General features: G+C 34.7%; 2 protein-coding genes across 4 annotated transcripts; both read right to left on the reverse strand.

The window, feature by feature from the left end:
- Positions 1 to 127: 127 nt before the first annotated feature.
- LOC109185924 (protein UPSTREAM OF FLC) lies at positions 128 to 9,608 on the reverse strand. Of its 3 annotated transcripts, XM_019335925.1 has the most exons (8): positions 9,456 to 9,608; positions 8,025 to 8,155; positions 2,760 to 2,932; positions 2,206 to 2,275; positions 2,002 to 2,120; positions 836 to 1,460; positions 653 to 727; positions 128 to 496 (listed from the first exon to the last, which is right to left on the reverse strand). In XM_019335925.1, exons 2-8 carry the CDS (start codon positions 8,081 to 8,083, stop codon positions 319 to 321), a joined length of 1,299 nt encoding a protein of 432 aa, XP_019191470.1. In that variant the 5' UTR covers positions 8,084 to 8,155; positions 9,456 to 9,608; the 3' UTR covers positions 128 to 318. The 3 variants fall into 3 exon arrangements, with proteins under 3 accessions (XP_019191470.1, XP_019191478.1, XP_019191462.1); XM_019335933.1 differs by lacking the exons at positions 8,025 to 8,155; positions 9,456 to 9,608 and adding an exon at positions 3,099 to 3,365; XM_019335917.1 differs by lacking the exons at positions 8,025 to 8,155; positions 9,456 to 9,608 and having other exon boundaries at positions 2,760 to 3,072.
- A 2,581-nt stretch (positions 9,609 to 12,189) lies between these two features.
- On the reverse strand, positions 12,190 to 14,829 carry LOC109186445. The gene is made up of 2 exons (XM_019336432.1): positions 13,603 to 14,829; positions 12,190 to 12,747 (listed from the first exon to the last, which is right to left on the reverse strand). The coding sequence occupies exons 1-2, from the start codon at positions 14,827 to 14,829 to the stop codon at positions 12,202 to 12,204; spliced, it is 1,773 nt and encodes a 590-aa protein (XP_019191977.1). The 3' UTR covers positions 12,190 to 12,201.
- Positions 14,830 to 15,466: the final 637 nt, after the last annotated feature.

Genomic DNA, 15,466 nt, shown 5'->3' on the forward strand with positions numbered 1-15,466 from the left:
CCGATTACATGACTAACTAATTCAATTTATCCTAACTCTCTGATCAGAACAAACAGAACTTGAAAACTGCTCGATTTGGCTCGTACTTTATGTATCAATTCTTATGAAATCCTGCAAATTTGGTTGCTTTTCGACGTTTTGGTTTCCAGATCCATATGAATTAGTGCAACAGGGATGAACTATATGTGCTCAGCTTTAAACCATTTCATTTTTTACAGAAGGATTTAAGAAGTTTTTCTTTTCTTTCTCATATATGTAAGAATCATGGAAGCAGAAAACTATATCTACTGAAGAAAATCCCTGCAGGCTTTCATACTTTCAGCGAGTCAAGAAGCGAGCAGAAACCGAATTCTTGGTCGATTTCTCTACCGATCTCTCTGAATCTTTCTCGGGTGCAGAGGAAACTGGATGAGTGGTCTTTGCCCACATCTTCATTCCTTTGCAGGACTTCATATGTGCATGCAGCTTCTCAGGGTTGAATGGCTTCCCACATTGCCTGCAAAAAGATTATAAAAAAAAAAAAATTCATTTTGGGTTATGAATTTATGATATAGCCACATAGCATCAGAACTTAGAGCAAAGGTCATGGGTTTGAATCACATTAATTCATGTTAATTAATGTAGTTCTTGTGATGAGAGCTTATTCACTTACGAGCAGTTTGGAGACTTGTAGTAGGTGCCGGAGAATGATCTCCGGCCGCCGTTGTATACCCCGTCGCAGCTTTTTCTGAAACCAGTTGCATATTCATTATCGATTGTTTCAGAATCCATGAATGTTATATTGGTTTATTTGAAAATTTTTGAATGCATTTTTTTATTTGATGCAATTAATTACCTGGGTTTACTCTGCTGTTCTTGGTTCCAATTAGTGCGATAGATCCTCTGAGACCCTCCGAGCTTCTCCGGTTTACATATCTCCGCCGAGCTGGCGGCGGCCGGCCGGCGCCGCTGCATCGGCAAAACAGCTGAATCATTAGTATCCACGGTGCCGCAAGAGATTAAGTTTCGGAAAATGCTTGAACTTCCGCCGCCGCCGCCGGAACTGCTCCGGCTCTTGCCGAACGTGGAATTCGAGGTTGTCGAGCGCGGCGTGCCGTTCTTTTCCTCGTCGCCGTCCTCGCCGCCGCCGCGCTTCTTCTTCGCGAAGAGGGAGCGAAGGGAGGAGGATTTCTGATCGGCGTCGTCGACGCTGCGCCTTCCGTCGTGCATCTCTTGATCTTCTTCAAGCTTCGCCGCCGGGGAATCGTCGGTCATAGTCGAGGTTTCGGAGCCGAATACGGGAGATTCCTCCTCTTCGATCTCCGAGGATGTTTTTCTTGATTCATCCGAGGGCGATTGATGATGACTTTGATCCGTTTCTTCTTTTGCCGAAGGTTTTGAGCCTTTGGCTGCTTCCTCTTCTTCTTCCTCTAAGAGTGAATCTTTTTGCATGGGCACAACTTTTTCACGGTAACAGTGTTCTAAATAATTTTAACAAAATTTATTAGAATTTCAAGAACTGCTTCAAGTCTATATAGGAAACAATTATGATATTTTCCCTCTAAAAAAAAAAATTTCTAAACAGCATTCTGGCTCGATATAGTATTTTAAAGGAGGATCTGGACCTAATTTGATCTTGATCTCTTTTCCTAAATATTACCTACCTAAAGCAAGAGAATCTAGACCAGTTTGATTTTTGATCTCTTTCTCTTAAATATTACCTATTGAACGATCTAAATATAATTTCAAATAAGCTAGCAATAAATATTATAATCTCCAGAGTCATAATTGACTATAAAATATCTTCTTTTCTTTCTTTTTGAAAACTATAAAATATCTTTTATTATTATTATAAAATTGAAGATTAAAGCTTATCCAATTGATGAGACATTTAAATGGTGATTTTTTTTCTCACATTAAAAACACATTTATTAAAAGGAAATGGGGAACAAATTAAAAAGGAAACAATAGATTAAATAATGAAAATGATTTGCTGCAAATACTGATAATAAGTAGACTTACCTTTGGTAGGTGTAGATGAGGAAATTTCGGAGCCTTTAAGGACATATTCATTGTCGGAAATAGGTGTTAGAAGATCATCGTCCACCAGGTCTTGCCATACATAACCTGTCTTGTATTTCCTGTATTAATATAATGTTGCTAATTAATTCCTTAATTATTTCTTTCCTTAATTAATTACTCGAAACAAAAATGTTCATTACCAACCTCTTATATGACCATGCATATGACTCCGGCAATTCTTTTCCCCTTAACTCTCCCATCCATCTCTTCACGTCTACATTTCCATAATAGTAAAAGATTTTGTGACAAATATATATATATTTTTCTATATAATACAAAATTTCTCCCAAACTCAATACATTGAACTTAACATTGTACACTATTACTCTATTCACAAAATTCAGTTTCGAGATTTTATGAAAAATATGATTAACACAGCTGTGAGTCTTCAAATTTCCGTCCACCAATGGAAGGTGGATGAAATCTGAAAACTTGCCTGTATGGGCATCTCAATTAGTCACTGGGGTGAAGTTTGAAAACAATCATCCGGATTCGAGTCTAAGCCGCGGCAGTGTTGGAGCAACCTCTCAAAGTGAGGGACTCCTTGTGGACAGTAAACAAAGATTTAGTTATGCTCCATCGGCCCGGGACATGGGGCCCTTGGTGTCGGAGATTCAACCGGGTAATATATATATATATATATATATATATATATATATATATATATATATATATATAATTACAACATTATTACTAACCTCGAAGACGGACGCCGTGGCGGGAGAGGTGGTGGACGCGGATGAGATGGGGGTGTTCGATGCGGCCATTGCGGCTGAGGAAGTAGACGATGTGCAGCTTCCGGACCTCCGCGGCGGCGGCGGCGGCGGCGACGGAAGGGGGGTGGTGGTGGTGATGAGGCTCCATGAATCTCCTGCAAAAGGGACGTGCCACGGCCGAGACCGGCAAAGTAGTTACAAAGAGGAACAAAGTGCTTCTTTTTAGGACAGACATTATCAAAAGTTAATTGCAATTAATATAATTAACAACATAAAAACCATTGCGTGAATGTTGATTAATAAACAACAGCAAATCGAAACCTTTGTCTGTGGCGTGCCGGCCCAATCTACGACACAGCGCAAACATAAACAAAACCTGGTCGTACGTTAACCCAGATCCGCCGATTATAATAAAGAATAATTACTAATTAGCATCCCTAATTGCAGGCCCTAAATAGGTTTAACAATATTATAATCACCCAGTTGTTACTGTTCGTGTTTAGAGTGGAAAAGAAAAGGTATAGAAATAATACATTCTTTAAAAAATAATAATAAAAAATTCAAGAATATTTTTGGGTTTGGAGATTACCCTTGTGAAGAAGATGAAGAAGAGTGGGGGAGAGAAAACGCGGGTGTGTAGATCTTAGCTACAAACAAGCAAGTAGTAGCCTAGGAAGTTTTATAATTTTATTAAAGGCAAAATATTAGAGGAAAAATACAAAATTAAATAATATATTTCTATAAACTCCCTTTATTTATAATAGTCTACAAATTATATAAAAGTGATAAATTACATTAGGAAGACTTGACAAAGTGAACGAGGAAGGTGTTGATAAAAACGACAATAATTATACGAGAATTATACTTTACCTGCTAAACTATTTAAGATATATTATTGGTATTTATTCATTTCTATATTAAGTGATTTAATAATGATAGATTATATGTATATGTATGCTTACTTACTATAGCCGAGGATTGGACAGCTTTTAGACATTTGACCATTAATCTTTTTGTTCTTCCCAAACATGGTCTCTTTAGGGTAGCCCCTATGATTTTACAATAATGATCGTGTAATGTGTATGTCTATTTGGGTCGGATATATATTAAATTTTTGTTCAACCCAAAGTTTTTTTTTTTTTTTTTTTTTTTTTTTTTTTTTTTTAAATAAAGTTAATTGCTAATTTATGTAGCAACGTGGAGTATGTAAAATTAGTAAGATAAGTATTAATAGAATTTAAAAGTTAAAAGACCTAATTGAAGTTGAATGACCTAATTGCATGATGTGTATAGTAAATAGATATCCTATTAGATATTTATATGCCCAATTGGAGTGTATATAAGGCAATTACCTAAATGATAAGGCTCACGAACCACACAATAAAAGTAAACAATATTAGAAATACCCTATGAAACGGGCTCGACTGAGAATGTGTTGGCAAAAATCAAACTCCTGACCTTCTGGTACGAAAATCATATTCTACCCCACTCCCTCACCTCTTTCGGGACAAAATTGTAGAATAATTTATCAATTTATAAGTAGTCAACAAATATAATTAATTGTGTCATTTTTTACAAATTTCATCATTTAATATAATATTTGGTTCCAAAAACTGACATAAAAAGCATATTACATTCCTTTTTATGCCTTTATAATGTATTGTAAATAGTTAAGGCCAACCCCTTTTCATTTGAAATTTCTATGAAGTGGTGAAATCTTGTTTAGTGGGAAGAAAAGTGATATTGTGTTCTACTTTACTCACTATTATTACTAGGAGAATAGGACAATGCTACAAGATTAAAAAAATATTCACTACCAAATAAAAAATAATCAATTTCGAATGTACTTTACTGAATTACTGGTAGTGAATTATTTCAAAATATGCTGATATGTTTGAAAATTAAAATTCGTCTAAAATTTATTGATATTAAATATATAAAGATCTACTATTTTTTGGTAAGATAAAGATCTACTATTTTTTGGTAGTTTTTTTTTTTTTTTTTTAAATAAATCAATCTGATGTAATTTTACATAATTAATTCATAATATATTAATAATTAACAAGAAGTTAATGAATACAACAATGATGACATTTGTCACACACTTCATTATCGACAGTAACATTAGTTTTTTATTTTTATTTTTAAAGTGGTTTAAATATTGTGTTTTCTAGGGGGAAGTGATATTTTATATTATTATTATTATGATGATAATGACAGATTGGGAGTATATAGTTTAATTGGCTGAATTGATCTTATCTGATTTTAGGCTACCATTTGTCTGAATTTAATGTTCTGGACATGCCTATTTGTGCATAATAATACCAACCAACTAACTCCACCCACCCACCCTCCCACGCACATATATACACACACACAAACTCGGTAATATTTAAAAAAAAAAAAAAAATCTTCTTCTTATTATTATATGATTAGCCTGACTCCATAAATCAATCAACAAGGTCAAGTACGCAAAATTGAAAACTTAACGTGCCAACATTGTCCTAGTCGATTGACATGGCAATCAGACAATGGCCCTGTTTGGTAAAATGGCTGTTAGCTGATAGCTGTTAGATGTTAGCTGATTGTGTTAATTAGTGGGTATAAATAGTTGATAACATTAGCTGATTGTAGAAAAGTGTTTGGTAAATTAGCTGTTAGCTGATAACTGTTTGGTATAATTTCTTTTCTCAAAAAGCTAATTGAAAAAGTTGATTGGAGTAGCTTTTTGAATTTTAGCCTTTTGGAGTTGCAAAAAGCTAATTAACCAAACATTTATATTGATATTTTAACTAAATCAAACAATTACTAGTGGTCAAATAAGCCAAAATTGGCCTATAGGCCAATTTTTTACCAAACAGGGCCAAGAGAATTTTTGATAAATAGCTGTTAGTTGATAGTTGTTAGCTGATTGTGTTAACGAATTTGACTAGTTGATATCATTAGCTGATTGCAGAAAAGTGTTTGGTAAGTTAGCTGATAGCTGATTACATGTATAATGACTTTTTCCAAAAGTTGCTTTGAGAAACTTTTTAAATTTTAGCAGTTTGGAGTGATAAGTTGTTTCAAAAACCTAATTAATTAATCACTCATATTCATTGTTTAACCAAATCAAACAACTAATAGTTGTCGAATAAGTCAAAATTAGTCGATAAGCTAACTATATTACCAAATATGGCAAGAGGTAGTTATGATTAGGGATGCCAATGAGTCAGGTAGTGTGGGTCGGGGAGGGCTACATCCATCACCCGACCTACCTTATATTTTTTCCTCCCACCCCCACCTCCAACCTGCATTGGGTAGACTTTTTCAAAACCCACCCCCACCTTCACCGGGTGCGGGTGCCTACCACTTATCATCTTATTATTTTTTTTCAAAAAATGATATTTAAATTACTTACACATAATAAAATAATAAAATTCATTAGTGATAATAAAACATAAAATAATAGAAATATTTAAATATAATAACTAAATTGTTAATTTAAAAAAATAAATTTAGTAGTTTAAATATAAAAATAGTAAAAAGATACACGAAATTATATAAACTTTTATAAATAACTACATAATAATACTTATTTTACTATTATATATATATACACATACACACATGATGGGTCGAGTGGGGTTCTAGGCGGGTTTATTACATAGAACCTGAATCTAACCCAACTCATCACGGATTTACCTTTTAAAGATCCACCCTCGACCCACTACCCACCATCACCTAAAAAAACCCGATCCATATGCAGTGAATTCGGATAAATATTCGCGGGATGGATTGAAATTTTCATCCCTATAAGAGCTCCTATAATAAGCTAATAACCTCTTCCTGGAAAGGCCAAATTTGACATACAACCATATAATATGACATATATGATATGTTGTTGGCCGGTGGTGACCTAATTGATTTTCTTCTTTAATTTATAGTTTATAAAAAAAACTTTATATTAAATGAATAAAATACATACACAATATAGAATCAAAATGAAGATGATCCAAAAAATATATTCACTATTAGAAATCTCAGGATTTTCATTTACCGAAAAAATATTAGAAACTTAAAGTTCTTGGTTGGAAATAGGGGTGTACAATTCAGTAAAACATCAATTAATCAACTAAACATATATATTTTGATTAATCATTTTTAACCAAAATTTCAGGTTTGATTAACAATTAAGGGTTTACAAAAATTTTGGTTAACAGTTAGTTTGATTCGGAAGTGTTGATTAACCGAAATGCTAGGATGTGTGTATGTTTTATTATTATTTTTTTTTTGTAACTTATAAATCATAATATTAAACTAGTTTTATTTTTTTATTTTTAAAAAAAAATTTGTTGTGTGCAGTGTGAAACTATGAAGAGAAAATTTTCATTTATAAATTTTAAGAAATTTTAAATTTATTTAAAATAATTCGGTTAACCAAACACAATTTTCGTGTAGTTAATTTGAAAATAGGTTGAAAATTTCGATTCAGTTAATGATTAAAGTAATTTATAAAATCGATTCAATTTTCACTACTGGAAATTATGGAATTTCCGACCACCTGAAAGTGATTTTAAATCAAGTTGAAAACAAAAAGTGGTCAGAAATAGCAATAAATGTTTTTCCGGATACCAAAAGTGGTCGGAACAAAGCTTTCGACTTGATTTGAAATCACTTTCGGGTGGTCGAAAATTCAATAATTTCCAGCAGTGTTTTAACAAAATTAATCAAATGAACAACTCTATACAGAAATGACCTTTTTGACCACTTTGAATACATGGAAAGTCTTTCCTAGCTATTACCAACCACTCATCGATAGTGGTTAGTAACACTAATGTTATTTAGCATTTGGGCAAATTATTGTGTGGGACACAATACAAAACAATGTCGTTTTGATGTTAACTTCTTTTTTTTTTTTTCTTTTTTGTTTGTTTGTTTGTTTGTTTGTTTGTTTGTTTTTTTTTTTTTGTTTTTGTTTGCACGCGTGTTAGAATAATGAACATTATAGGGATAAAAATTAATATATTTTATGAGTTAGAATAATGTACTTTTATGTATTGGAATAATGTATTTTACAAGTATGAACAGTTAGAGTAATATATTTATGTAATTTTAGACCGTGGTCTACACAAATGTATAGAACATAGTCCACACAATAATGTTTACAAGTTTGGCACGGTGGATAAAAATGAATCAGAAATACGGAAAAAAAAAAACGTAAAGAAAAGAAGAAATAAAATAAAAAGGTAAAGTCTATGTATTGACCTTTTGATCGGCAAACGTTTGTGATGAGCAAAAGCGATTTCTTCCATGGGAAAAAGCATCCAAAACTTTCTATTTTCTTCAGATATAAATTAGGGTTCCATATGCATCGTCTCCCCCTCCATTATATTGATCTGCAAGTAACATCACCAAATAAGCTACCTATACGCATACTTTATATTTCATAATTAAAACACCGGTCCATTATTATTATTATACTACTAAGATTAATTAATTACAATTAACCTTGAAATTTCTTATAAATAGTCTCCTATGTATACTACTAGTTTACAAGTTAAAGGTCCTTACCCGAAAACCAAAATCTCCAATCTCAATAAATACCCGGCCCATAACCCCACAAGTCCACAATACATAATTAAGCATGCAAATAATCCAATACCCAATACCATTAGTTCAAATGACGCAAATTATACTGTGGACCGCGGTTCAGATTGCATTATGGTCCAGACATCAAATATACACTTCAGTTTTATTTCAATACAACTACAATATCATTTTGATATAATTACAGTTTCGCTGGACAATATACACTCAAATATGTGAAATTGTTATTCAGTTTCATTTTGTATACAATACAGTTTCATTTCAACACAATTACAACTTCATTTCAATTCAATTGCAGTTTCATTTGATAATATAATAAAAATAATACGTGAAACAGTGTCAGTTTAGATACACTATAGTGTCTGTCGTTTTGGATCATGGTCCATAGTATAATTGCTATTAAATGATATGATTGTAAAAAAATCCAAAAATGGGAATATAGATGTTGAAAAAAAAGGGGGTTACCATCCAAAACAAAACAAGAAAATAACATAATATATATGTACTTCTTTAAAACCTGCAACCGCTATTCGAATGTACGTTTTGGGTGAGGTTCACCTTGTGAGTTGTGATCTTAACTAATAGAAAATCACAAAAAGGTAACCCAGAATATATTGTCCATAATTGACCGGCTAAAATTGAAAAGACCAATAGGCAGCCTCACAAGGAGTCAATTAGTTGAACTTAAAAATTTACGATTACCAATTGCAGGACTAACTTGATTGGGGTTGTCCCACACTAACATCATATTTTAATTTTAAGAGCAAGCCCAACAATATGGTTTTTGTTCAAGTTTTTAAAGGGCAACAAGGAAAGAGAGAATGAGAAGAAAAAAATGCACCCGACACACCAGAAAACTAGTTTTTTTAGTGGACTTCACAAAAAACTAATCCTTATAGAACATATCCCGTATGTTTGAAAACTAAGAAGCTTAAGACATGCATGTGTCTCAAAATGCAACAAATATTTTAGGTTAACCCGGCCATAAAAATCGACTATCATATATGTCAAATTCGAATTAGTCTTATAGTGGTGAAGATAACCGAACAACCGGCAGACAAAAGTATTACTTATGCAAGAATTTCTTACCTCATCTATCTTTGTACATATCTTCAATAACGGAAAGCAAAGATGAAGGCAAGTAGGTGTTGATGAAGAACATCATACGAACATCATCGGACATATATAAGGAAAAAGGTCAAAGAAAGAGAGCAGGATGTCGCTGTTTGGGTAACCGTAGGAAGTTGTTTGATGCTGAAATGTTGAGAGTACAAATACCAAAAGTCTGCGTGCCGTTTCAGGTGAGAGAGAGAGAATATGCAGATGAAGAAGATGATCCTTCCCTGTCCTTTCGATTTATTTTTAAGGTAGTCTTTGTTGTTTCCCATTTTATTAATCTTTAATTTATTTGTATGATAACCACTTTATAACAGATGACATAGCTAACAACAAGTGACTATATTATATATATAACACATGCTTACATAAAAATAATTTGACCTATAAAAATACAATCAACTACTCAACGTATTGAAAAGTAAATTTACAACTAGGTTTAATCGAATCGACATGATGATAAAGAACCAACAGTTAATCCTTTGTCCCTTGGCTAACCTCAACAACTAACCCCTTAACCAAGCCTCAATTGTAACTTACTTGACTTCTTTGTAACACACATTCATCATCTAAATAAATTCAAAAATATAATGTTTTGAAAGGAAAAAAAAAAAGAATCTAATTGTTATAAATAGCCATCAAGAATATATTGCACTGATGGATCGAAGATATTTCGTTGACAAGTCCAAGAGTAGAAAGCCCAAGGAAACGAGTCTAGAAAGGCCACAAGTCACCCAAGGGCTAAACCTCGTGTTTCGGTGGAGGTCAGCTCGGACGAGGAGGACATGAGGTACGTGAAACGTTCCAAGAGGATACATGCATGGTTAGCTCGACCAGTAGGAAGCGCCTGATCCGCTCAATCGTTGCTTAGGTGTTGTTAGAGCTCCTTCATAAAAATTGTATTCAGTGTCTTAATAAAGGGGACTATACATCTTGTTATTACGTACTAATCTGTCTCAATTATATTCATCATATGTATCAGTTATACACTTATATGTATAGCGTTCTTTTTATGAAAATAATTGAAAATAAAATGTATTATAATCAAAACTATTACGGAGTATTAACTTTGTGAGTACGGCCCTAAGGTTAGTTATATATGTTTCTCATTAAAATACATTATATGTAAGGTAGATTATAGAGCATTAGTTATGAAAAAAATATTAATATACTCATTCCAAATTATCCAATAAAAAATAAAAGTAGGATACCTACAATCAGCGATAATGTCAAGGAGCAATATTCTTTGAAGATAATTCAACTAACGATGACAAAATGTTATGTCTCCAACTATTATTGCTATATATTAATTTAATTAATTAATTAATTAGTTAATTAAATGGTATGTAGTTATCTAGTCATGGAATTGAACTTCAAGGTAGGTGACATGATGGTAGCCGTAGACTCATGCTTAACGCTTTAATTTCCTCTACAACTACATACAATTGTTTAAAAAATAAAACCAAAAGGATGACTAAATGGATGATTTGATGATATTACTATTGTTTTGCATAATGAATGTCTTATACTTTATTAAGTAGATACTATAAATATGTTAGAATGTATTTAAAAGAAGTGTATAGATCAACATCAGCTTCGAAATTAATAATGGAGTGTTGTATGTAAGTCGCACGGGAGAAAGAGTTATGGAAAATCATGGTGGAAATAGTCTCTTCTCCTATAAAAGTTGAATCTCCAATTCTAAGGTTCCTCACATCTTAGCTTGACAGAGCATTTGGGAGGATATATAAATCATGATGACTTAATGACTCAACAGACTAGCCTGTAAGGCTAAATGCTAGTGCATATAAGGGATCTGTCCCTAGCATATAAGGGATCTGTCCATTTGAACATAATCCCAAATGACTCAACAGACTAGCCTGTAAGGCTAAATGCTAGTGCATATAAGGGATCTGTCCATTTGAACATAATCCCAACACTGTAGCTGTCCAGGTTTGAACCTTGGTTTCTTCTCCTAGAAACTGGAAAATGAACTCTCAACAAGCTATCAGGTGGTTGGTGATTAGCGAGGGAGATGTTGATGATAATCCAAAAGTATTACCGTAATAATTCCATCAATGGTCCTCCGACTATATTTATTTTTCAAAATTAGTCCTCAACTTTTAATTTGGACACTTTACGTCTTTTGATTTTCAATAATTTCTTTCCAATTGAGGTCATTTGGTCAGATTACAGTAAAGTGAACTTTAAATGAAAGGGTAAAGTAGTCATTTCATCTGTCTAATGTATAATTCTTCGTATTTCTTTCTTGAATACGCGACTTCGGACATCAGATTCACTTAATTGCTTAATCCCTAATGAAATTTTGTTCTTCGAGTGGGTTTAGGAATTAAGCAATTAAGTAAATCTGATGTCCGAAGTTGCGCATACAAAGGAGAAATATGAAGAATTATACATTAGGCAGATGAAAGACTACTTTACATTTTTATTTAAAGTCCAATTTGCCGTAATATGACGAAAGGACCTCAATTAAAAAGAAATTGAAAATCAAGAGACGTAAAGTGTCTAAATTAAAAGTCGATAACTAATTTAAAAAAATCAATATAGTCGAAAGACCATGACTGGAATTAACTTTTTTATTTTTCAACCATTTATTGAGTTTCCTGCTAAAATGCTTCAAATGAACTATTTTCCCTCCAATAAAAGTTGTACTAAAGCTATGGAAATTGTACACCTAATCCCTCTTTCAAACGACACCCTAATAATATTCATCTCCACTCCAATTGTCTTTCCCCTTAGGACCAGTGGGCCCTTCTTCACCCAAAACCTCACTAGGAATATTCTTAATTATCTTCTCCAGCTCTTCTTTCAGTTTTTCCGGCAGAAATCTCTCCACCTTCTCCAATTCCTTTTCTAAATCGTAGGTAGTCTTGGGACCCCATTCTCTAGCAAAGTTCAGCCATGGCGACTCCACAACCACCGACCCCAAATACTCCGCCGACACCACCGAGAAACTCGCCGCCGTGTCCATGTACACGTCACCTTTCTCCATGTCATCCCTTATCCCTATATCCTTGCCGCCCTGTAACACCAGCCCAGGACTCGAATACGTCGCGTGGCCGTGCAGCGACGAGTAAACCACCGGCTTGTTGCCGTCCTGGAGCTCTACCGCGGCGGCGCTCAGCCATCTCCCTTTACTGTGCTCCGAGAAATACACCCTTTTTAACTCCCCGTTGAAGTTGCTGATCCTTAACGTCACGTGCTCCCAATCTCCGACGTGTTCTCCGATCTTCCCCAGTTTTAGCTGTAATAATATAACTTTCTATTATGATATAACATATACTCCTACCGTCCCATTTTATATGTTTGACCGAAATTATTTTTAATTCAATTATGTTTTAGTATTATTATTAATATATAAAATTTATATATTTAAAAACTATACTAAAAATACTATTAATCACAACAAATCAAATTTAAAAATGCATACAAAAATATTATAGAAAATAAACAAAGAAAAAATAGTTGATTTGACCAACGAATACTAATAAGACAGATAAAATGAAACAAAGAGAGTATTAATTAAGTGGTAGTTAAGGACCTTGTGTTCTAGTGATACAAGTGTGAAAATGACTGTAATGTGACGAAGGTAATCTGTATTTCCAAAATTAGGACGTTTTTTGAAAGTTGAAAAAAATTAAGAAAAAAACATTTGAAAATGCGTTTGATGTCAAATCTTGTCAAAACCTCAAATGCAAGTCTCACTTGCGTTTGTTTGTTTGTTTGTTTGCTTTTTTTTTTTTTTTTTTTTTTAATTTGGTTCTCTCGCCTTCTCCTTCGCTGGCCTCGTCGGCTTCTCCAGCGAAGGAGAATGCGAGAAAAGCAGGCGACCAAATAAAAAAAAAGAAAATACAAGTGGGACTTTTGTGTTTGTGATTGACCAGATCTGACATCAAACGCATTTTCCAAATATCTTTTTCCAAATTTTGTCTCAACTTTCAAAAACGTCCTAATTTTAAAAATATAGACTACTTTGGTCATATTATAGTCATTTTTTCAACATAAGTTACTCTCCCATATGAAAAGTTGTGCAGATGTACCCTTAGACGAAAAAGTAATTATATACAGATACAGTATAAGTAGTACTTAAAAACATTACCGTTAAGAACACGAGTTTCGCCCTCGCCGGGCCATTGAAGGGGTAGAAAACCCACACCACTAGATCGGTGAACGTGGCGCCGAGCATTGGCTTGACGTGGATGTAACATATAGAGTTTTGGAGATTTCCTTGCTTGACTCTGTCGGGGTCGGTGAGTGGGAGGTCCAGCCAGTACGCGCCGTCGTTGTCGCCGCCTTGGGGGAGATTTTCGCCGCCAGGTTGGACGGCCACCGGGGAGGATTCTTGGCCTTTGGTGTACAGCAACGCTCCGTTTTGGAAAAACCAGGTGACGGACGACGGCAAGAATTCGTCGTCGGGGTGAAAGTAAATCCGGGGAGAGTAGGTTTGGATCAGCGCTTCTATTTGGCTTAGATTCGGCATTGCCGATGTGTTTTTCGGGTTGACATTCTTCAAACATGCGACTGATGACGACGATGTTTCATTGTTGTTGGATAACTGTGCTATGAATGTTCCGGCGTTTACGCCGGAAGCTTGGATTCCTCTGTCTTTCGGCCGGGATAAGTAGATGTTTAGATCGTTTGAGCCCCATATCCAATCGTCGTTTTCAGAAACGTCGGTGAAATCCACGCGAACGCAGCGGATTTTGTCCAGGGGAGGCTTCTCCGGCGAGGTGGTGACGATCTGGCCGACGGGTTTGTAGCCGTCGGCGGGAACCGGCAGCCAGATGTAGGCGGCGCTGTCTTGTTGAATCCCGGTATTTTCGCTGCTCCAAACAAGGGTGTAATCAACCGGCGAAGCTAGAGCTCCGGCGCCGGAGCTACCATTTGTGACATCTTTTCCGACCAGAACCCACCCAAAAAGCCGCACGTTATTGGGTTGCACATAATGTCCGAGCATGTAAAACCCGTCCGGTACGGCGGTTGGCTCGAAAATGGCGGCGCCGATACCGTCAGGTCCGCCTTCTTGGGCCGCCCAGATTTTCGTAAAATTCGAAACTTCCGCCACTATTAACCCTCCAAGATCAATCGCTCCGGCGCCGAAGCCTGTCCCCGGCGGCCATTGCGGCAGCGCAGAAGGAAACTGGAAGGCGGTTTCCACCGCCATATCCGACACACCGGAGAGATTTCCGGGCAAAGATGAGACCTTCAAGCAATTCACATTTCTTGCCAATGCAGATAACAAAACGATCCAACCAAGAAACACTATCTGCATTAAACCTTTCTTAACAGCAAATGACAAGACGGAAAAACTGGCCAAAAACGCCATGATCGCCGGCGACCAATAATCTTGGGTGGCAAGTGGCAACCTCGGATTTATCGAAAGCTGCCGCTAACAGTCTGCATCAACATACAACGTTGTCTTTAATTTAACAACAATAACAAGCTTGACGATGAAATACAGTGAGAATCTTTTGTGTGGTGGCACAATCAATGGAGGATTGTTCGTAGAAACCTAAATTGCAGTAATAATATATATAGTCAGCGATCATAACTCAGTATAAGTAAAAGATTAAAGAGATTTTTACAATAATAACTATTTCTATTTGGGGCAGACACGAAATTTGGAATATTCTTATAGAATATATATGCCAGAGTGGCAGACACGATCATTTGGATAAAAGTGATGTAATATTTCCTCATTCCCGTTCTAAATTTATCTTATAATATTTCGTATTTATTAAAGAGTATTTAATTATATTTATTTTAGGGAAAAGTGTCAAACTAATCCCCGCATGGATATTGTAATGGGGTCTCCAAAGTAAAAAAAAAAAAAAAAGTTTTATTGAAGTCTTCTAAACCGGTAAAATAGTTCAATTAAGTTAAAATTGACTTGTTTATTAGGTTAAAGCCATGTGAGGTTGACACGTATCTTTTTATTTATTTTTAAAACAATTTTTTATTTA

Source organism: Ipomoea nil, unplaced genomic scaffold (assembly GCF_001879475.1).
Source record: "Ipomoea nil cultivar Tokyo-kokei standard unplaced genomic scaffold, Asagao_1.1 scaffold0188, whole genome shotgun sequence".
Lineage (NCBI taxonomy): Eukaryota > Viridiplantae > Streptophyta > Magnoliopsida > Solanales > Convolvulaceae > Ipomoea > Ipomoea nil.